The sequence below is a fragment of the Meles meles genome, chromosome 7, assembly GCF_922984935.1.
Source record: "Meles meles chromosome 7, mMelMel3.1 paternal haplotype, whole genome shotgun sequence".
Taxonomy (NCBI): Eukaryota; Metazoa; Chordata; class Mammalia; order Carnivora; family Mustelidae; genus Meles; species Meles meles.
The window spans coordinates 105,307,260-105,328,666 of record NC_060072.1 but is presented as its reverse complement, the minus strand read 5'-3'; the positions used below and the strand labels follow the sequence as shown (position 1 = coordinate 105,328,666).

Below are 21,407 nucleotides of genomic sequence, written 5' to 3'. Positions count from 1 at the left end.
CCCACCACTACCTTTAAAGCAGCAAAGCGAGCATCCAGTCCCCTCAAAAAACACACAGTGACCAGAGATTATAAAACGTGTATTAGATTTCATATGCACGGTGGGGATGCCAACCTCACAGAGGTAAAAAGTTCCAACCCAGTGACAACAGCAGTGAGCCATCCCAGTCTAGTTTCAACCATTCATCTAAGACAACCCTGGACGACTGCTGCCTCTGGACTGAGACTTCCTCCTCTTTGCTGGTGGGGGCTGGCTGGAACCAAGGAGGGACATGGTGGAAGTCTCAGCTCCCTTGGGGGTGCCATTCTGTTTCTGGAAGGCAGCTCTCTTGGAAGGCAACTGCTGCTTTACCTTCTCAGCCCCTTTGGTGTTTCGAAGGGGCGGATCACAGTCCTCAGGCTTGACAGTGGCCTGGGTCTTGGAAAGGGGTAGCACAGGCACTTTGTTCTTGGTGCCCTTAAGAGGACCATTCTGCTTCCGGAAGGCAACTTTCTTGGAGGACAGCAGGACAGCTGACTTTTGCTTTAGTTTCTTAGTCACCTTTGATCCCTTCATCACTTCAGCTTCTGGAGCTGGCTGACTACTGTCCTGGACCTTGGAAGGAGCTTGGAACTTTGTGTCACAAGATACAGTGGACAATCCTGAGTCTGTCCCTCTGGAGATGCCATTCTGCTTCTGGAAAGAGGCCTTCTTGGGATGTTTCCGTTTCTGCAACTGCTGTTTTGTGTTCACAGCCACTCTTGCCTTCTTGGCAGGCTGGCTGTTGCCCTCAGGCTTGGGGGTCACCTGACCTTTCACCTCAGGCAAGTCTAGGTTTGCAGGGGTGGAAGCTCCAGAATTCCCTGGTTAAAATTAAACATGTGGTTTAAGAAAATAGGCATCATCACTGGGATTTGATCATTAGTGGAGGAAGTAAGCTGCGGTCTAAGATAAGGAAACTGCCTGACTACGGTCAGCTAAGGGCACCCTTGTAGGCGGGATAGCACCTCAAAGCAGACCACCTAGATTCCAATTACTTGGTATCACCTGGCCTTTACTCAAGTCACATTTGTTTTGAGTGTTTTTTAATATTTTATTTATTTATTTGACAGAGAGAGAGGTCACGAGTAGGCAGAGATGCAGGCAGAGAGAAAGGGAGAAACAGGCTCCCCACCGAGCAGAGAGCCGGATGCGGGGCTCGATCCCAGGACCCTGAGATCATGACCTGAGCCGAAGGCAGAGGCTTAAACCACTGAGCCACCCAGGCGCCCCTGTGGTTTTTTTTTTAAGATTTTATTTATTTATTTGACAGAGAGATCACAAGTAGGCAGAGAGGCAGGCAGAGAGAGGAGGAAGCAGGCTCCCTGACAAACAGAGAGCCCGATGCGGGGCTCGATCCCAGGACCCTGAGATCATGACCTGAGCCGAAGGCAGAGGCTTTAACCCACTGAGCCACCCAGGCGCCCCCTCAAGTCACATTTGAACCTCATAATAAAGACAAAGGGATTTAAAAAATAGAGAAAGAAGAAGAGATCATTATTCATCCTTGGGCAAGGTTTCCGGAAGAAGCTGTGTCCCCTTAAGAACAGGTCACAGGAGACTCTGAGGAGGTAAATCCTAAATAAATGTGAAGTGCTGGGCTGTGTCTTTTTAAATTAAAGACAGGATTTTTGGGGTGCCTGGGTGGCTCAGTGGGTTAAGGCCTCTGCCTTCGGCTCAGGTCATGATCTCAGGGTCCTGGGATCGAGCCCTACATCGGGCTCTCTGCTCAGCAGGGAGCCTGCTTTCCCCTCTCTCCTCCTGCCTCTCTGCCGACTTGTGATCTCTCTCTCTGTCAAATAAATAAATAAAATCTTTAAAAAAAAACACAACAGGATTTTTTTTGTTTTTCATGTGGATTTTGATGAGATGCAAGAAAAAAGGAAGTCACACACAGCAACTAGAAACAGGCTAGGAAGGCACAATGAGAAAGGACATTAAATACGTACTTTTAAAGTTATGGTGGAAAAAAGAAGTTATAACAAATTTTGTCACTTAAGGTTTCTCTTAACATTCAGATGTGACTCTAGTGAGGAACATTATTTATCAAGAAAAGAATATCAGGGTGTCAGACTGGCTCAGTCCGAAGAGCATGTGACTCTTGATCTCAAGGTCACAAATTCAAGCCCCACATTGGGAGAGATGACTTGAATAAACTTAAAAAAAAAAAAAATCAACTCAGTAAGTCACAGTCTGTATTCAGAGAAACTCGCCTCTCCCTCTTCCAACTAAACCTAGGGTTCTATCCCAGCATGCAGAACCACCAACCCTGTTCCAGAAAACCCCACCCTTCCTGAGATCCAGGCCAGACTCAAGATGGCTGAGAAAAAGATTTGCAATTAGTGTGATGGGCTCAGAGAACTGCTGATGGTTCCGAGGAGTCTTGTGCCAACCCTGACAATGCTGGACCAGCAGAGCCCTGTTACCAGGAAGGCAGCCCTCGGCCAAGCAGGAAAAACAAACCACAACTGCACTGGGAATGCATTTAGTGCTGAAAGACTGCAGCCACTTGGCACAATCAAGCAAAAGGTCCCCATCTGCACAAGTACTTTCACATATACTCAAATGGGGTCCAGGCTCAGGAATGATTCTAATTGGGATTAAAGAAGCCTCTCATCCAAGCATGCAAAGGTGGGATAGCAAGGCACAAGTCCCTCCCTTCCCTGCAGTCATATGCCTCCTGAAAGGTAGAAAGGGCAAAGGTGGTGATGAAGGGCAGAAAGAGCAATCGCTTACCTGTTTGGGATTGGGGGACAGAATTAGAGAATTTCTTGAACTTAGCAATGAAGAAACCATCCATGTTGTGGGTGTGAGGGTAGAAGCGGCGGGTAGAACGCAGGGTGGGGTGGAAGCGCCTTTCTCGAAAGCGAGTAAAACCCTCCTGGCCAAAGTCTAGACCCGTGGGCACCAACCGCACATTCCTCTTTTTCAGGGCATAGTCTACCACCCACTCGTTCTCTTCCACCTGAGTACGTGGGGGAGGCAGAAAGAGAAGACAAAGCAGAGCTGGAGCTGAAGGGAGCTCTAAGGGGCAACCACCACCCTAGCCCCATCCCCTCAGCTCCGCCACAACAGAGGCCTCACCATGATGGAGCAGGTGCAGTAGACCAGGTAGCCTCCCGTCTTGGACGTGGCATTGACAGAATCAATGGCACTCAAGAGCAACTCCTTCTGAAGGTGAGCACAACGCAAGATGTCCTTCTCATCCTGTCCCAAGGAGAGACCGATGCAAGGGTGTCAAGATTTCAAAAAGACAGCCTCAGGAGAAGAGGTGAGCTATTAACTGCTCAGCGTGCTCCTCCACCTCCCCTTCCAGCTCCTGAAGGCCCAGGATACCTCTCAGCTGTCCCCACCCTACTCTGGACCCCACCTCCCAACTCCTCACCTTGTTAGTCTTCACAGCTGGGTCTTTGGAGATGACCCCAGTGCCACTACAGGGAGCATCCAAAAGGACTCGGTCAAAGCCCCCCACCACCTGGGGGAAAAGGGTAGACTGATTAGGTGTTTTTGGCAATCTGCACCGCACCATTACTTCCTAGGGGGAAGTCTAAACACTGCAAGGTCAGGAAGCAGGATGCACAGAGGGGGGCCGCACCTTGGGGAACTGGCGCCCGTCGTAGTGGCTGATGATTGTGTTGGTGACTCCCAACCGGTGCAGATTACCCACGACACTCTTGAGCCGCTCGGCATTGGCATCATTGGCAAGAATCACACCTGTGTTCTTCATCAGCTGGGCTGAAGGGAGAGAGGCAGAGAGCTCACCAGCCAGCTTCTCTGCCTCACGCCTGCCAGCCACCTTCCAGCCCAAGAACCCACAGCTGAACTCTCACCTCTTCGAGGCCACTTCACTCCCAATAAGCTGCCTCCCCACTGTCTACTGTACAGTGCCTGCACCCATTGATGAGCAGGCCTGCCAGTGGGGTTTTTTATTGTTTTTAAAGATTTTATTTATTTATTTGACAGACATAGCTCACGAGTAGGCAGAGAGGCAGGCGGAGAGAGAGGAGGAAGCAGGCTCCCTGCCGAGCAAGGAGGTCGATGCAGGGCTCAATCCCAGGATGCTGGGATCATGACCCGAGCCAAAGGCAGAGGCTTAACCCACTGAGCCACCCAGGCGCCCCGGGGTTTTTTATTGTTACTGAGCATCTTCTTGGTCCTACAGACTAACTTACTTCTTTGAAGCACAGCTGCTACCCCATTTTACAGATAGTAAGATCAGGGGCTTGTCCGAGGCCATATGGACAGTTGGTGGCACATGGGGCTGAAACCCAGGCCGACTCCACAGCCTGCACTCCTCACCACTCTGAGCTGCTCTGCACTGTCTTCCTAAGCACTAGAGAGTCAGCGACACCATTTACTTCCAGAAACAGAGAGCCAGATGGCTCCTACCCCTGCCTGCCCACCTCATACCTATGTAGCTGGTCTTCCCTCCAGGGGCACAACACATGTCCAGGATCCGCTCGTGCTCCTGGGGCGCTAAGGCCATGACTGGCAGCATACTGGAGGCTCCCTGAAGCATATAGTGCCCAGCCAGGTACTCGGGGGTAGCACCTGTGGAGGACGACCCATCTGTGACATGCTGGGACAAGGGCAGGGGCAGAAAGACCACCAGGCAGAGAACACTTACCAATGGGCACAGAAGAATCATACACCACCAGTCCAGTTTTTGACCACTTGCCCAGGGGGTCCAGGTTAACTCCACGGTTAATCAGTGCCTGAACATAAGAAAGATTAAGATTTTAAAACCTCGCAGGCTCCTATACCCAGAAAACAGGTGGGAATATGAAAATGTGGTTCTACTGAGGCCCGTGGCATCAAACTCCCAGAGCTTATAGGTACAACACAATCACCACAGACTCTTGGACCACAGCCTCACCCATACCATCCTCTGATGTCCTCTCCCTTTGCCTTAGGCTCTAACCCAAGGTCTGAACTCTATCCCAGTGGAGCAGACTACCAGCTCCCATCCTTCTGTTTCTTGGAACAGAACTCTGATTTTCCAACAGGCTCAGCCCTCTTACCATCCTATAACGTAACGTTGCTGGCTACAGCACATGAAAAATCAGAAGCAGGTAGGTCAACTTCGCACCCAGAGAAAGACTACACACAGGCCACACCACTGACCACAGAACAGCTGGCAGGGGCGCCTGGGTGGCTCAGTGGGTTAAAGCCTCTGCCTTCGGCTCAGGTCATGATCTGAGAGCCCTGCGATCGAGCCCCGCACTGGGCTCTCTGCTCGGCAGGGAGCCTGCTTCCCTTCCTCTCTCTCTGCCTACATGTGATCTCTCTCTGTGTCAAATAAATAAATAAAATCTTAAAAAAAAAAAAAGAAAAACAGTAGGCAGTCTTTAACATGGAGTGCCTGAACCCTTGGAAACGATGAGTTGAAAATACTGTTTGTGCCTGTGTGTTATGTCTTTCTCTGGGGGCAGGAATCATAGTTTCACCAGCTCCTCAATGATCTAAAAGGCAGACAACTCCCATTTTGTTCTGAGGCAGCAGAAATTTTATCCTGAAACAGTGTCTCAACCCTATCACAGAGAACACAGGCTGAAGAGACAAAGTTTCCCACTTCACAGAGGTCATCCTGGGCCCCAAACCAGATACCAACATGACCCTAGGCCTTCCTGGGTCTGCCTCTAAATCATGCGTGTACCAAGAACGCTTACTAGACCCCACTCCACCCACATCCTCCCCGCCGTCAAAGTTAGATAGGGGTGTCTCCAGGGTTAGAAATTAACACCTCCCTGAGATAAACAAATCTCAAAATCCACCCCTTACCTGAGCAAGGTCTCGGCGCCGGGTTTTCAAGGTATTGGTCCTGAGGGTGATGGGCCGAGGTACCTCATTAGCTTCTAAGAACTCCACCAGCTGGGAAAGCAAAATGGCAGCAAGCAAGTCAGGCTGATCAAGGAGCTCAGCCGGATGACAAAAGAGTAAGGAGGCTGCCTGCCTCCCTCACACAGTGTCAAATAAAGGTGGTGAGAAAAGAAAAGCAGAAAGGGCATTAGATTAGCAATTCAGTACCTCAGACAGAGGGAAGAGGTCCATGAGCTTGCCAAGCAGGAAGTCTCCATAGGAGTAATAAGTAGCTAGATCCTTCTGAAGCCGGTGCAGATACTCAGAACGAGACCGACCCTCCTCCCGCTGAGTCCCAAAATCACGCAGCACTCCTACTATATCCTGGATGCGCTTGTGAATTCTTTGCAAGTCTGGAGGCTGGGCATGTGGATGTGTTAAGGAACTGTTTCCTGGAACTGTGTTCCAGGGCCTGGAAATGCGCTCTCCCAAGCACCTGCTCCCAACCCTTCACCCTGCAGTGGAAGGATATCCTGCTCCATCTCCCCAGCAGGGGGCAGCACAAAGGTCTCCTCCTCATCCACATTGATCTGTAAGCCCCCATCTGTCTCATTATCCTTCTGGGGGCCTGACTCAGGAGACCCTTTCTCCTCTTCCTCCTCCTCCTCCTCCTCCTCAGTCTCCTCCTCACTCCACTGGCCCCTAAAAACAGGTTCAGAAACAGTGATTCACAGATGAAAACAGACACTGGCTCCCCACTAAGAGTTTCTTTCCAAAACTTACCCAGCCACAGCTTCCTGGGCCTTTTGCTTCCGAGCAGCCCTCTCAATGGGCAGCAGCTGAAAAAAGAGACAAGGGGTTAGTAATGCAATGCCTGCCTTCCACCCTCCCAGGTAGTGTTCTCTGTGTTTTGTTGTTTCCTGAAGGCAAAAATAACACCCTTAGAATAAAGTATACAACCTAAAGAAGCAAATGTAAGACTGGCAAAATATTGACCATTGTTGAAACTAAGTAACAGATTCAAGGCTTTCATAAAAACTCTTCTATTCTTGGGCGCCTGGGTGGCTCAGTGGGTTAAAGCCTCTGCCTTGGGCTTGGGTCATGATCCCAGAGTCCTGGGATCAAGCCCCGCATCCAGCTCTCTGCTTGGCAGGGAGCCTGCTTCCCTTCCTCTCTCTCTGCCTGCCTCTCTGCCTACTCGTGATCTATGTCTGTCAAACACATAAATAAATAAATAATATTTAAAAAATAAAAGTGTGATGTGTTTTCAAGTTTGTTTCCTTCCTTTTCTCATTCACAGATTACCAGCATTTTCATAGACATGATGGCCAAATATTGACTTAGTGTGTAAAGGAATTATAATTTACTTGGGCGTATTTGTTACTTTGGCAGTTTCCAGAGTTTTGGGCATTATGGTCCACAGGGTGCCTGCAAATCTTATAAGAGCAATTCTGTGGAAAAGGCAGACTGGGAAAAAGGGTGCAAATGGGAACTTCCTTTTCATCCATTACAACCCTGTATCACCTGAGGTTTTCTTTCTCTCTCTTTTTTTAAAAATCTTATTTACTGGTTTATCTGTCAGAGAAAGAGACTGCGTGCAAGCATGCACACGCACAAGCCAGGGAAGGGGCAGGCAGAGGGAGAAGCAGACTCCCCACTGATCAAGGACCCGGATGTGGGACAGGATCCTGGGATCATGACCCGAGCCAAAGGTAGATGCATAACCAACTGAGCCACCCAAGTGTCCCTTGCCTGAGTTCTTCTAACATACTCATATGCTAATTATATATTAATACTTAAAATAGCTTTTTTTTTTTAAAGAGTTTATTTATTTGACAGATATCACAAGTAGGCAGAGAGGCAGGCAGAGAGAGAGGAGGAAGCAGGCTCCCCGCTGAGCAGAGAGCTGGATGCAGGGCTCAATCCCAGGACCCCGGGACGACGACCCAAGCCCAAGGCAGAGGCTTTAACCCACTGAGCCACCCAGGCGCCCCTAAAATAACTTTTTGTTTAAAAAGTAATCTCTAGGGGCGCCTGGGTGGCTCAGTGGTTTAAGCCTCTGCCTTCGGCTCAGGTCATGATCTCAGGGTCCTGGGATCGAGCCCCACATCGGGCTCTCTGCTCAGTGGCAAGCCTATTTCTCCCTCTCTCTCTACCTGCCTCTCTGCCTACTTGTGACCTCTCTCTCTGTCAAATAAATAAATAAAATATTAAAAAAAAAAAAAGTAATCTCTACATGCAACGTGGGGCTCAAACTTACAACCCCAAGATAAAGAGTTGCGTGCTCTACTGACTGAGCCAACCTGGTGCCCCCAGCTTCTTATACCTTAGTAAATAAATCTCTGTCCACATTCTGGATTGTCTTCTGAAACAGAATTACTAGGCCAAAAGGAAGAAACTCTCTAAGGTTCTCAGACAGCAGACACTTCATAAAAAAAAAGTGTGCATATTTCTATTCCCCTCAGCAGGGCACTCAAGTATCCACCTGACTAGGTCCTCACCAACACTGAGCGTCCTGGATTTCAAAATGCTCTCGCCCACAGTTTTTCTACTCTTGCATGTACACTGAGCCAACAAGGTGACGAAAACAGAGACAGAAGACAAAAACCCCTTTTCTCTGCTCAGCTTATCCTTGTCACTGAGGGATAATCTCAAGGACCTGGAAACACTAAACGGCAAGGATCCCTTTCTGAATATCCTAAGAGCTAAACCTCACCTCTTCACCTTCATCCTCATCCTCCGAGTTGGAACCAGCGCCATAGTCATCTATCATATCGGCATCACTGTCCTCGGAGCCCCAGAGGTCCCCTTGGTTCAGCACACCATCCTCTTCAGGTTCTTCCTCCTCTTCCTCCTCACTGCTGAGGGCTGGTGCTGGACGCTTCCTGCCTTGAGTAGCATGAAGTAAGAACTGGGCTCCCTTCTTACCAGGTGTCTGGACAGCTCCTCCAGAGATTCCTAAGGGTTTGAAGAATTCTGGACTGATGGTAGCCACACACACACACTGATGGAGCCTGTACTTTCTACCCTTAAAAATGTCCTCTGGCTGCTTCTTTCACTCCAGAAATGCTCAGCAAGCCCTTCCCTACCCAGGACCCAGAAGATTCCTCATGTAGCACACATCTCCTATATTCACTGACCTTTGGGTAGTTTTCCAGGCAACGGTTTGGCCCCAGGGAACTTATGTGTCTCAAGGGCTTCAGCAGAGCCCAACCTCCTCTTGGCTGCCCTAAAAAAAATGTAAGGAGTTAGGAAATGGAACATACCTCTAGGCTCTGCCACAGAAATGAGAGAGTCCTCCCCAAAAAAGCCCCTCCCATCAGTATGAGCACATGTGACTACATGACTAAAGATGAGCAATACCAATTTAATCCACGGAAGTCTGGACATCAACACTCACCTTTTTCGAGCACGACTAGACAGCCTCTTAGAATTTTCATCCCCAGCTGCGTTTAAAAAAAAAAAAAAAAAAAAGGAGCAAACAGTACGTCACAAGGAAAATGAGTAAGAACATTAGAAAAGTGGGGAAAGAATTAATATACTAATTAAAAGTAGATTATAACTTGCTCCGCAGAGCTTTCCAAGGAGCTGAATGAGAAGTGTAAAGGAGATGCTCATTATGTGTTGTTCATCAACCAAATCCGAACTAGGCCTCCCTCCAGACTTCTGATTTCAATAAACAGCATTACTATAATACTGGTAACAACAGAGACTCAAAATTCATCTTTTCTCTCTGGCCTTGGACCTGGTTGGCAGCAACATGGCTAAACCCCCCGAGAAGGTCTGAATCGGTGATGGGTTGGTAAATATGGGATCCTTCCACTCTTCTCTCCCACCCAGCCTTCCATGCAGTAGACTATTCAGCATATGGGAACCAGATCTGTGTCTTCCCCTGCCCTCCTCCTCCACAATGCTGGTGATGGTGACTGGTCTGTTCCCTTCCTAAATTCCACTTACTAAAATGTCAGCCATTTTCCAAAACCCAGATTAAAATATTTTTAAACTGGGTGACTCAGGTCATGATCCTGGAGTTCCTGGGATGGAGCCCCACATCGGCTCCCTGATCAGCAAGAAGCCTGCTTCTCCTTCTCCCTCAACTTCTGCCCCTCCCCCTGGCTTGCGCTCTCTCAAATTAAAAAGAAAAAAAAAAACAAACAAAAAACTTTAAACTCTGTGTAGATCCTCCACTAACCTCCTTCAGTGTTAAAATGCACCTCTCCTTGACTTGGGTCTCTGCTGCATTGTCCCTAATTTCTAAGTGCTGATGACAGTGAGTGTTTCATTCATACTTAAGTATTTTTTAAAAGATTTTTACTTATTTATTTGACAGACAGAGATCACAAGTAGGCAGACACAGAGAGATGGGGGTGGGGGGAAGCAGGCTCCCTGCCAAGCAGAGAGCCTGAGGGTGGGGCTCGATCCCAGGACCCTGGGATCATGACCTGAGCTGAAGGCAGAGGCTTTAACCCACTGAGCCACTCAGGCACCCCAATACGTAAGTACCTTTTTAATCAAAAATTTTTTTTAATTTTTTTGAGACAGAGGGAGCAGGTGTTGGGTGAGTACAGGGAGAATCTTAAGCCGACACCCCATGGAGTGGGAGTGAGAGAGGGACTCAATCTCAGGACCCTGAGGTCATGACCTGAGGCGAAATCAAAAGTGAGATGCTTGGGGCACCTGGGTGGCTCAGTGGGTTAAAGCCTCTGCCTTCGGCTCAGGTCATGATCCCAGGGACCTGGGATCGAGTCCCAAATCCTGGGATCTCTGCTCAGCAGGGAGCCTGCTTCCTGCCCTCTCTCTCTCTCCGTCTGCCTCTCTGCGTGCTTGTGATCTCTGTCAAATAAATAAATAAAATCTAAAAAAAAAAAAAAGTGAGATGCTTAACCCACGGAACCATCCCGGTGCCTCCATTCATACTTACTTTCTAGTAACTCATACAATATACTTTGGTTTCTCTTCAAACATATAATCTTATAACTCATTCAAAGAAAATTCCACTCGAACATAAAGTGTACACAGAAACTAAAAACGGAGGGACATGTGATACAGATGAAACAATGGTGCAAAACCTGGAGAACTGGGGTGAGGGGTGGGAGAACACGCCTAACCCTTACCTGCAGGTAAGAACCTTGCCAGTTCGGTCTCAGCACCCTTCTGTTTCCGGGCCTTACGGCCCGGCCCGCGCTTCTCCTTCTTCGTAGGGTCCAACTTGCGCCCCATAGTACTGGACAAGGCAAAAATGGGAGAGGAGAGAGTCGCGCGTGTGGGAAAGGGGAACGGACACCTGACCGCAGTCGCAGAGTATTAGAATAGGAAAGAGAAGCGCCTCGAACCTCGACTCAGCAACCCCCGATGGCCCTCATGGTATGACCAAAGCTCCACTCCACGCTCCAGCCGGCCCTTGGGTCCCACGCCATTTGCACTGCGTCCGCCTCCCGGCGCCCCAGCCTGGATTCGTGCAGACACCCGTCCCCGACTTCTTCCACGCCCACCCAAAGCCCCGGCTCACCTGAAATAGGGTCCAGACACGAGAGACCCCCTCTATAAGCTGCGCAACACTCCACGTGCAAGCTGAGGTTAGGGTTCGGGCACCACACGCCGAGGAAACGTTTCACGCAGGCGCACAGAGGCGCGCTCACCTCGCGCCCCGCCTCTTCCGGTAGCTTTTAAGCGGCCGCAAACCCGGAACGGACGCTCGCTGGGGACGCGCACTGGGCTGGCGGGTGGGATGCTGGAGATTGGGGGGCGGACAGCTTCACTCACTCCCCGAGGGCGGAGAAAGCAATGACGACGGAACCGTTTTCAACTTCCCCGCCCGTCCCGGAAAGCGTTTGGCTTCTTGCCTCACTGCAGACTTCAGCGGGATAAACTCGTACCTAAGGTCGGGGCCTTCCTCCTGACACGCTCCACCCTACATCTAGTCTCAAGATCATGGAATCCCCTGCCATTCTCCTCCTCCCAACCCTTTCACTAGGGAACCCGCTTCTTTGACCCTACAGACTCCGCTCAGCCCATCAAGTAAGGTCTCAGCCTGGCTTCCCATCCCGAGAGGCTGGAGGAAGACGTCCTGTGTCCTAATTTCACACAAGCTAACGAACAACTCCAGCCTTCCTTCAAAGCAGCACTAAGGTGGTGCTCAGTAGCTGTTAAAAACTTTTCCAAGCACGTTACTAGTTCTGTCTTCCCAAGTCTTTGAGGAAGGGCTATTTTATGAGAAATCTACAGCCCAGATAAGCTAACTTCCTCAGGTCACAACGCCATTAAACAGTGGTACAGGTATGCACCCAGGCGTTGTTTTGGAGCCCCTCACTTTCCAGGTGGCGGTCACCCTTGGTCCAGAGCACCAAGACATGTGCACACACAACGTGGCTCCTCTGTAGGGCACTGGAACAGAAGGTAACCCCCTTCGTTTTCAGATACACATTCCCCAGCGCTGCTGTCATACACACTCACCCACCTGCACCTACACCCACACTGAACCAGAGCACTAAAATACAAGGAAACTTTTATTTTCAGTTTTCATCAAGAAATTTGCTGTGGTTTTTTATGCTTTTGGTTCTTTTCCTTTTTTTTTTTTTTTTTTCCAACTTTATTTCATTCTAGCTGCTCAGTGGCTGGAGCCGCTGGGTTCCTGGTATTAAAAAGATGCCAACAGAGGTAGCTGTGTCTCGCCCAGGGGCCCGGCCCACTCTGAATACCCCCAAAAAAGGAGAAAAGAAAACACAAAATAAACCAACAAAATAAAACCAAAAGGAGGAAGAAATTCAGATCATTTTCTTCAAGCCTGGCGGGAACCCACAACAGTTTGTGTGTAACGGGCGTTACAGTGGGGAGAAGCCAGGGCCCAGAAGGCCAGCTCCCTGTAGATGGCGCCGGCGCTACTGCTGCACGTCTCTCCAGCAGGAAGGGCACCGCTGCCCCTCGCTCCCTCCCCTTCCCCAGCACACTGGGGGCTGTTCCTTTACAACTCGGAAGATGCGCAGAAGGAAGGAGAGGGTCTCTCAGGCCCCAGGGGAGAAGCTGGGCAAGGGAAAGTGAGGAAGGTCACTGCTCAGCGGTGGAGGTGGTATCATCGATCCCAATCTTCACTGCTGCTGGGCCACCTGTAGGGGAAATAAGCCAAGGAAGTCAGAATCCCAAACCATAGGAAACAGCCCAATCCTGGGAGAACTCCCTGGTAAGATCCCACCAGTGTAAGAAACTCAACTCAGGGCAGAGAGCGAAGTTACAAGTCCCAGAATGGCTCTGCTGAAAGCCAGCCAGAAGAAAAGGGTCTACCTGCTGTGGAGTAGGTTCAGGTGCTCGGTTTGCCAGACGGCTGAGGATGTTACGCTCTGACATCTGTAGCCTCACGGCAACTGGGGGAATCCGGGCAATAGTAGCTGGGAGTCGAGTCACATCGGCTTTCATGTCACTTAGCAGTTCTTCTAGCTGTTTCAGAACTGCACAGAGGGATAAAAAAAACAGGTGGTGAGCTGTGGTGGTCAAGGCTGACATCCTTACGGAGAGAACCCAGCCCATTACTTCCCAGTGACCCAGCAAGTGATGTGCTGGAGTGCTGCAGTATTTTTTGGCCACTGAGTCACCTGACCTGCCTCCGCCACACTCAACATCCTACTCCTCCTGTTACAGTTCCAACTGTCCATGATGCTATGCAGTGTTACACCCCCTAGCCCTCACTGTACCTTGCTCCCTATGGTCTCTATTTTCTCCCCTCCTTGAGAGAAGATTTCCGTTGTTTCCTTTTCTCACCATCTTTGCTTTCTGAGCTGTCTTCTCCTTCCTTTGAGCCAGGCTTCTTTTTCTCATTTCACCCTCCACCCACCCTCAGCATTTAATTAGAAATGTTCAAAGGGGTCCAGAATTTGATGGGATCTGAAGTTACCAGAAGTTACCTCTACAGTATCCCAGATAGCACTGTATTATTCTGCTTTGCTTTCCATCTCCAAGAACTTGAATACATTGAGTTAAAAGAGGCAAAGAACTACTGTCTTCGACATTAGCTTTCCGAGGAAGAAGGCAAAGATCCCCAGCACATCCTAAGTGCCCAGACAGGGCCTCTGAAGAAGGTTTGGAAATCAGGAGTAACTGTGTGTTGGGGACAGGTAGCAGAGGAAGGCTGAGTCAGCAGGAGGCAGGGGAGCCACTGGCTACCTTTGTGCAGGACCGCATTGGCTGGCTTGTTTCCTGCCATTGACTCCTTGGACAGGTGCTGGTGACTCTCTGCCAAACACTCCACCTCAGCAAAGCGCGTGTTTAGGGCCATGGAGGGGTGAGAGGGGTCCTCTGACATGTTCAGGTAAGCTGCCCGACGCAGCTGTTCCTCAATCACCAGGGCTTGTTCTAAGAGCTGGAGAAGGATGAAGAGGAGAGGGGAGTTGCACTGACACTTGCTTTGCTTATTTCTGATGGGTCTCTCCCAATCTATAAAGAACCCTACCGAAGGCTCCACCACACCCGAGCCCTGCAACATCACGTTACTTTGTTTATTCCCATTTCCAAGTTTATGTTTTTAAAACTCTTTGCCCTTTATGGACTCACTTATACAAAAACGATTAAGATTTCAGTCTAGAAAATAGATCATATAAAAACTTATCACAAGTAATTGTACCTCCAAGAGATACTGTTAACATGTTGGTTTTCCCTTGCATCTAGATTTTTTTATGTAGCTGAGTTCATTCTACATACCTGTTGTGTTTTCACTCTAAGTTCCGTATTAAAAACTTCCTTTGTTATAACTGCCCTTTATAAAAGATGATTTTTATGGTTGTGTGGTAGTCCGTCTTACGGATTTACCTACCACATCGTATCATTTGAGTTGTTTCACTTTTTAAAAGTACTTCTGTTGCTTCTTTTCTTGTTTCCATTATCTCACTTCTGGTCCTTCCTTTCTCCTATAGACAATGCTTCTACTATACCTACTGTGTGGCTTTGTGCAAGTGTTCTTGAAGACAGAGGTTTGTTTCGTGTGCACATTTCTAACTACAGAATGTTGTTCTGTACATATAAAAAGCCTCTTGGGGCGCCTGGGTGGCTCAGTGGGTTAAAGCCGCTGCCTTCGGCTCAGGTCATGATCCTGGGGTCCTGGGATCGAGTCCCGCATCGGGCTCTCTGCTCAGCAGGGAGCCTGCTTTCTCCTCTCTCTCTCTCTCTCTGCCTGCTGCTCTGCCTGCTTATGATCTCTGTCTGTCAAATAAATAAATAAATAAAATCTTTAAAAAAAATAAAAAAATAAAAAAAATAAAAAGCCTCTTACTCCTTTCCCCACTTCAGATCTTTTCAGAACGTTCAATTTATGTTGTTCTAACACATCTATTTCATTCCTTCTATTGCTTAAAATGCTCCATGATGTGAATCCACATTCTACCCAGCCACACTCCCAGTTGATGTCCCAGGCAAACATCTAGGGTACCTCTGGGCCCCACCCCCCAAAATCATACTGCAATGAACACTTACACATGTCACCTGACGGAGCTATGTAAAAGGTTCTTTGCAATATATTCCAAGAGACAGAATGTTGATTCAGAAGTTATAAGACTTAATTTGCTCAAGTATCCATCCACTGCTTCTTAAAGACAATAAAGCCATTAGGGGTCAGGAAATAGGACAGTATGAGAATAATGGGCTGTTGTTTCTGCACAAGACGTGCTCCATCGAGCAGAGTAATTTCTCCCCAGACTGACCAAGCATCTACTTTCGATCTACATACCCTGTCTCCTTCACCAACTGCCTCCTCCTGTCCCAAACTATGAGCCTTCTCCAGGACCATCAGCCCTTGGCTTGCTGCTGTTCTTTTAAAGCACTCCCTTAAGCAATTTCTCCTCTCCCAGTTCAGCCAGCCCCTCTGTGCAAAGGATGTGATGCTTTCTGAACCTGTATTTCAAGCACTGAGTGTTCTGATCCCACTCATGTGGTTGACCACTCTTTGATCCTACTTGTTTATGGTGTGGGAGAGACGGCAGTGGGAGGATATGAGTTAAGACTATTCTAAAATTGAACTTACTCTTTTCTACATACTGCTCCCTCTCCTCATTTCCCTGATCTGCCAATGATAATTTTTTTCAGTGACCTGGGCTCAAAAGTTTAGTTTTATATCTCAAATCCATTAAGTCAGCAGTCCGTAAACTATGGCCTATGGGCCAAATTCAGCCCGCCATCTGTTTTTGTATAGCCCAAGAGCTAAGAATGTTTTGGGTTTGTTTGTTTTTGGTTTTTTTTTTTAATTTTTAAATGGATGGGAAAAAATAAAAATGGTTTGTGACACTTTACAAAAAATATATGAAGTTCAAATTTTCTTGTCAACAAATAAAAGTTTTATTGTAACACATTCATACTTCATTTAGAACCTGTGTCTGCTGGCACACTATGACAGAGTATTTCCAACATGTGTGTCCCACAAAGCTTGAGTTATCTGGCCCTTTAACAGAAAAGGTTTTCTGACTCTACAACACAGCAGTAAATCTTATCAATTAGTTGGTATTTTGTCTCCTTTACCTTATCCTTTTCATTTTCTAAAACCAGCATCACAGGCCAGCCCTTACTACCTCTCTTGACCATAGCATAGTTCTGTAATTTCATGAGTGTTCGGTTTCCATTTCCCTTGGTTGTAGGGTAAAGTCCAAACACTTATCTGGTGTCAAAAACCTACCTACTAACCTCTAGCCTTACCTCACTCTCTAATCTACCTGCCACCCTCACCTAACACTAGTGTTTTCTACAGCCCAACTGGGCTACTAGCTGCTTCCAAACACCCTAAGCTCTGTTGCCCTTAGGCCTTTGCCCTGCTTAATCCTGTTGGTTCAAACTACCTTCTGCTTCTATCCAGCGATCTCTAGGACATTAATCAAAACTTCATTCCAATGCCATCTTCTCCACGAAACCATTTGGGAGCGCTCTCCAGGCTCCCCAAATTCCCCCTGGAGAACTCACATATGGATCTCTCCTAATACACAGCGGCACGCATTTGCTCACACATTTTCCTCTACCTTAAACCAAAAGCTCCTTGACAACAGGCACCATGCCTTCTTTGTCTTTGTATCCTTATGCCACTCACTGCTTGGCACATGATGTACATTTCTTATTCCCCCAGTGACACTCAGCTTAAACCTCACATGTCTTGTCTTCATGGTATCCCACTTTGATGGTCTGCACACAAGCTGCCCTCAACATGTATTTGCTGAATTCCAGACTGAGACTCCTCTCAGTCCTGGGTTTACTAACCCTGGTGATTCTGAGACTGAAGCTCTACCTTTCCATCTCCTCTTTGCATCCACCATACCCTTTATCCACACAGGGGCTCTCAAACCCAGAAAAAAGTACCATTAGCCCACCCTCTTCAGAGATCCAATTCAATCCCACCTCTGTATCTTTCCTGGACACACTAACCTACAGCAGTCCCCTCACACACTCACTGCACGGCTGGGTCGTTTATTAGGTTGCATTTATTTAAGTAGGCTCCATGCCCAGTGTGGGGTTCACACTCACAACCCTGAGATTCAGAGTCGCATGATCTACTGAGCCAGCCAGGTGCCCCTTCACCTGTCTCGTTCATTACGCATGGTCCTCTTCCACCCTTAAAGAGCTGGTTAATTTTCAACTCTGTATGTCTTGAATTCTTATCTTTTATTTATTTATTTATTTATTTATTTATTTAATGTAATCTCTACCCCCAACACGGGGCTCAAACTCACAACCCTGAGATTGAGGGTGTCATGCTCTCCAGACTAAACCAGGCACCCCTTCATGTCTTGATTTCTAATATTTAAGATACTTGGGAGCAAAGCCTCTCACAGAATACCAAGAGTTAAGTCAAATACGCAAGAGCAGACACTAAACAGCACCTCGGTATGAACAGACTCCCTCCTCTATAGTCCCTTCTGCACTTCAAAGGCTGTCACTTCAACACCGTATTCCTCCCCATCCTGCTCACCTTGAACCTTCGGGCTAGAAACTTATTCTTGATCTCTAAGAAATTGCCACGATTCATTTCACCCTTGAAAGGTTCATTGAGGATGGCATAGCGTGGGTCATTCTGGATGTCCTGCCACCGGGCATAGCCATGGCTATTGGAAAGTTGTTCAGGAAAAACAAAACAAGACAGGGAGGAACCTCACACAGTAGTACCGTCAGAGCCCTTCACCAAGAACCTCAGCCCAGACTCAGGCAAAGGATACTTTATGATGCCAGCCAGCAGCCAGTAGTCATGCCGCCGATGCCAGATCTCATAAGTCTTCTTGGTGACAGTGGCTGCCCGCTCCTCATTCTGCCAAAGGGAGTGTAACTCTGAAGAGGAATTTGGGGAAGGTTGGGAAGAGAAAGAAAGGCAATATCTGTAAGAATTCCAAAAGCTATTTATTCCTGCCCCCACAGATGCCATCTTTTTTTTCCTTTTTTTTTTTTTTTTTTTTTTTTTTTTTAAGATTTTACCTATTTATTTGAGAGAGATTACAAGTAGGCAGAGAGGCAGGCAGAGAGAAGCAGTGGGGGAAGGCGGAGCAGGCTCCCTGCCAAGCAAAGAGCCCAGTGTGGGGCTTGGTCCCAGGACCCTGAGATCATGACTTAAGCTGAAGGCAGAGGTTTATTAACCCATTGAGCCACCAGGCGTCCCTCACAGATGCCATCTTAGGAGCATGCCTCTGGCTTTCTAACACAGAGGCAGGAGAACGTGCAACCAACTTGGCAGCCCCTTCATCTGGGAGAGATGAAGGCTTTGTACCTTGGCTACAGACTAGAACCCTAATTTCAGAACCTTCTAACCCCAGTTGGCCCCTCGCTGTCATACCAGTAAAACCACCATCTGCGATGTTGAACATGAAACGCTGTTTAATATTTTTCTTCTGCTTCTCATCATTCAGGTCCTTGGGGGTCTCTCCATTCTGAAGCATCACCTCTTTTTTCTCTTCTTCCTCTTTCTTCTCTTCTACAGATACGCAGGGGAAAAAAAGTCAGCTCCAGGCAGAAGCATAGCACCATGGCCCTTACCCACAGCATTCTACGCTCTCAGTATCCAGTCACCTCCACCCTCTCTCCACACAGGTATTTCTCAAACCCAGAAAAAGGCGCCACTGGTCCATAACAATCATACGAAGGATAGATGGGAGTCTTTTAACTTGGGATAAAATAGCTCTTGGGGTGTGGATGGGGAGAAGTCGGGGAGGTGGTGTCCCAGAGATAAACTCTTTGCATCTAGTTTTAGAGTCCTTTTTAATCACAATCAGCTTTTCCAAAAACCCACCTTTGTCCTCTACCACAATGGGGGTCAGATCTACTGCTGACTTTTCCTCTACCTTCTCCACGTCAGCAACACCTAGAGGGAACAGATGGCATTGAGAGCGTATAAAGAAGGGTCTGGGGTGCTTGGCTGGCTCGGTAGGTAGAGCACATGACTCTTCGTCTCAGGGTTATAAGTTCGAGCCCCAAGATGGGTGCAGAGGTTACTTAAAAATAAAATCTTGAAAAAAAAAAAAAAGAAAGGAAAAAAAGAAGGATGTTCTCCTCCATCCCACATCATAGGCAACTGGAACAGTCTTAACCCTAAATCTCAATGAAAAATGTCATGAAAGATGTCTTAAGAGATTAAAACCCTCAATTTAAAATCAGGGGTGCAGGATTCTCCAGTGTATCACTTCCTCCTGACATGTCCTTAGCCCAGCTAGAAGTCTAAGAGTTTCACAGGGATCTGGATGCAATAATTTGAAAATGTGGATACCTTTGGGTTCTGTTTCCATCGGTTCCTCTGTTCTCTCTTTCACCTCTGCCTTTTCTACTTTCTCCTCTCCCTCAGGAGGTTCAACAAGGACTTTTTCATCCTCTGAGGCAGGGGCAGGGGGCTGTGTACACTTCAAAGGAAAAAATACAGAAGTTGAGGCAGAAAGGCCAGCAACCAAAAGGATGAATGGGCTTATCCATTCATCTTTGGTATGGCATCCAGTCACCCCAGCTCTTACCTCAACGGTGGCCTCTGGGGCTGCAGACTTAACCTCCTTTTCTCCTTCTGCACTCTCTTCTTCTTTGAGGCTATTCTCCTCTATTTTTATCCCATCCTCTGCAGACCAATAGAAGACAATTAATTAGGAAGAAGGTTCTAGATCAGAGAGAAGATCACGACTTCTCAGTTGGTCTCATCTTAAATTGTCCTCTCGTGCCTTTAAGAGCCAGCCCTACTCTTAGGACGGCTCTCCTAAACTGAGAGGGAGACTGCTGTGTGTCCTGCCAGACTCCCCTGTCAGAGCTGAGAACAGGAGAGCAGAAAAAGCACTGGCAAGGACAGAAAAGGACAATATAGGTAGACTTACCAGCAGGTGGGGCAGGTGCCGGGGTATTGGGTTGTGTATCTCCTGGAGTGGAGGGGGTAGGAGTCTTTGGAGAAGGAGACCCTGGCTGGGACATTTTCTTGTTTTCTTCTACTTCAGCAAGTTCAGGCATGCTCCAGCGCCCATTGACATGTTCAAACTCCTGAACCTGTAGCAATGGGACAAGAAGGTGAAGACCCCATTCCAGCTCTGGGCTCCTTTCCTGTTGGTCCTCTGGTTTCCCCTAGAAACTGAACAAGGCAGAGAGGCTCAGGGCTCACCTTCTTTCGAATCAAGGACATGACACCAATCCTAGTAAGGACATGCTGGCGAGACAGGCCTTCTCGGGGGACACCATCAGCAAAGGTCTCAGCCCCATCTGCTCCTGGCTCACATAAATGTCTCATGAAAAGAGATACATAAGCCCTGTAGAAAAGAAGCGAGGAATGAGTTAAACAGCAATCAGGCCAACTCCTAGATGAGATCTTTCCCACTTATCCTAGACAACAACTCTGGCTCCATCTTGATATAAAGCCTGCCATTGCACTGAAGACCGGTTCTCCAGACCCCACAACATGCCTTCGGTTCTCCTCCAGGGAAACTACCAGCACAAAGAATCCTATTACTAACAGTTACTCCTGCCAACTGCAACAGAGGAAGCTGCCAACTCCCCTGCACAGCCTGGACTCACACCATGGAGTGACCAGAGATCAAAAGCTCTTGCTTGGGGCGCCTGGGTAGCTCAGTCAGTTAAGCGTCTGCCTTCAGCTCAGGTCATGATCCCAGGATCCTGGGACTGAGTCCTGCGTCAGGCTCCTTGCTCTCTCTCACTCTCTCTGTTGTTATCTGTCCTCCCCCCCGCCTCGAATAAATAAAATCTTTTGAAAAAATAATAAAAAAAAATAAAAGCTCTTGTCCTACATTACTCATTCCATCTCTCAACTTACTTGAACTCCTTCTCTGATTTGCCTCGCAGATCTCTCACAAGCCACTGGGTGGTAAAAGCATCCTGAGGAGGCATCCCATATCGCATAATTGCATTAAGAAAGGCTTTTCGCTGACGAGCATTAAAACCAAGTACCTAGAGGAAGAAGGAGCGTAGATGAGAGGGAGCAGGCCTTATTCCATCAAAGACCAAATATCTAGCACTCACCCACCCCTCCAAACTCACAGGACACTTACTTCAATATTCCCACCAACACGGGCCAACAGAGGAGGTAATGGCTTATCTTTATCATTCCGCAGGCCCTTGCGACTGGGCCTGCGGGGAGCTGCAAGAAGAGAAGAATGCATGAGTGA

At 48.0% G+C, this 21,407-nt stretch overlaps 2 protein-coding genes and 1 non-coding gene across 12 annotated transcripts in view; all 3 read right to left on the bottom strand.

The window, feature by feature from the left end:
* Nucleotides 1-62: 62 nt before the first annotated feature.
* On the bottom strand, nt 63-12,102 carry NOP2 (NOP2 nucleolar protein). 4 transcript variants are annotated; one of them, XM_046011032.1, is made up of 16 exons: nt 11,327-12,102; nt 10,932-11,041; nt 9,218-9,263; nt 8,958-9,046; nt 8,534-8,763; nt 6,601-6,656; nt 6,350-6,519; nt 6,046-6,245; nt 5,800-5,889; nt 4,646-4,733; nt 4,429-4,569; nt 3,614-3,753; nt 3,404-3,493; nt 3,103-3,225; nt 2,755-2,983; nt 63-842 (listed from the first exon to the last, which is right to left on the bottom strand). In XM_046011032.1, exons 2-16 carry the CDS (start codon nt 11,035-11,037, stop codon nt 187-189), a joined length of 2,454 nt encoding a protein of 817 aa, XP_045866988.1. In that variant the 5' UTR covers nt 11,038-11,041; nt 11,327-12,102; the 3' UTR covers nt 63-186. The 4 variants fall into 4 exon arrangements, with proteins under 4 accessions (XP_045866988.1, XP_045866989.1, XP_045866986.1 ...); XM_046011033.1 differs by having other exon boundaries at nt 8,534-8,706; XM_046011030.1 differs by having other exon boundaries at nt 8,534-8,775; nt 11,327-12,099.
* A 203-nt stretch (nt 12,103-12,305) lies between these two features.
* The window catches only part of CHD4 (chromodomain helicase DNA binding protein 4), a 31,136-nt gene continuing 22,034 nt past the window's right edge, over nt 12,306-21,407 (bottom strand). For 4 of the 7 annotated variants that reach the window (XM_046011262.1, XM_046011260.1, XM_046011266.1 and 1 more), the window contains exons 28-40: nt 21,291-21,379; nt 21,056-21,189; nt 20,390-20,534; nt 20,112-20,277; nt 19,764-19,861; nt 19,526-19,655; nt 19,052-19,123; nt 18,599-18,736; nt 17,991-18,099; nt 17,747-17,879; nt 13,969-14,167; nt 13,096-13,259; nt 12,306-12,920 (exon numbers count right to left, since the gene is read on the bottom strand). In XM_046011262.1, the coding sequence (XP_045867218.1) occupies nt 12,903-12,920; nt 13,096-13,259; nt 13,969-14,167; nt 17,747-17,879; nt 17,991-18,099; nt 18,599-18,736; nt 19,052-19,123; nt 19,526-19,655; nt 19,764-19,861; nt 20,112-20,277; nt 20,390-20,534; nt 21,056-21,189; nt 21,291-21,379 (1,595 nt within the window). In that variant the 3' untranslated portion in view covers nt 12,306-12,902. The remainder of the gene's footprint in view (nt 12,921-13,095; nt 13,260-13,968; nt 14,168-17,746; nt 17,880-17,990; nt 18,100-18,598; nt 18,737-19,051; nt 19,124-19,525; nt 19,656-19,763; nt 19,862-20,111; nt 20,278-20,389; nt 20,535-21,055; nt 21,190-21,290; nt 21,380-21,407) is intronic. The other 3 variants (XM_046011259.1, XM_046011261.1, XM_046011265.1) reach the window with 1 other exon arrangement.
* On the bottom strand, nt 19,947-20,086 carry LOC123947830. Its single transcript, XR_006819859.1, has one exon. It is a non-coding gene; the product is annotated as a small Cajal body-specific RNA 11 (non-coding RNA).

What these genes read in the sequence shown, in the direction of transcription:
- NOP2 (XM_046011030.1), bottom strand. Translation starts at nt 11,037, where the DNA reads ATGGGGCGCAAGTTGGACCCTACGAAGAAGGAGAAGCGCGGGCCGGGC. An exon ending in TGCTGGGGAGATGGAGCAGG is followed by an intron (nt 6,246 to 6,349) that starts ATATCCTTCCAC and finishes TAACACATCCAC; the next exon opens with ATGCCCAGCCTCCAGACTTG. An exon ending in TGATTCTTCTGTGCCCATTG is followed by an intron (nt 4,570 to 4,645) that starts GTAAGTGTTCTC and finishes CGTCCTCCACAG; the next exon opens with GTGCTACCCCCGAGTACCTG.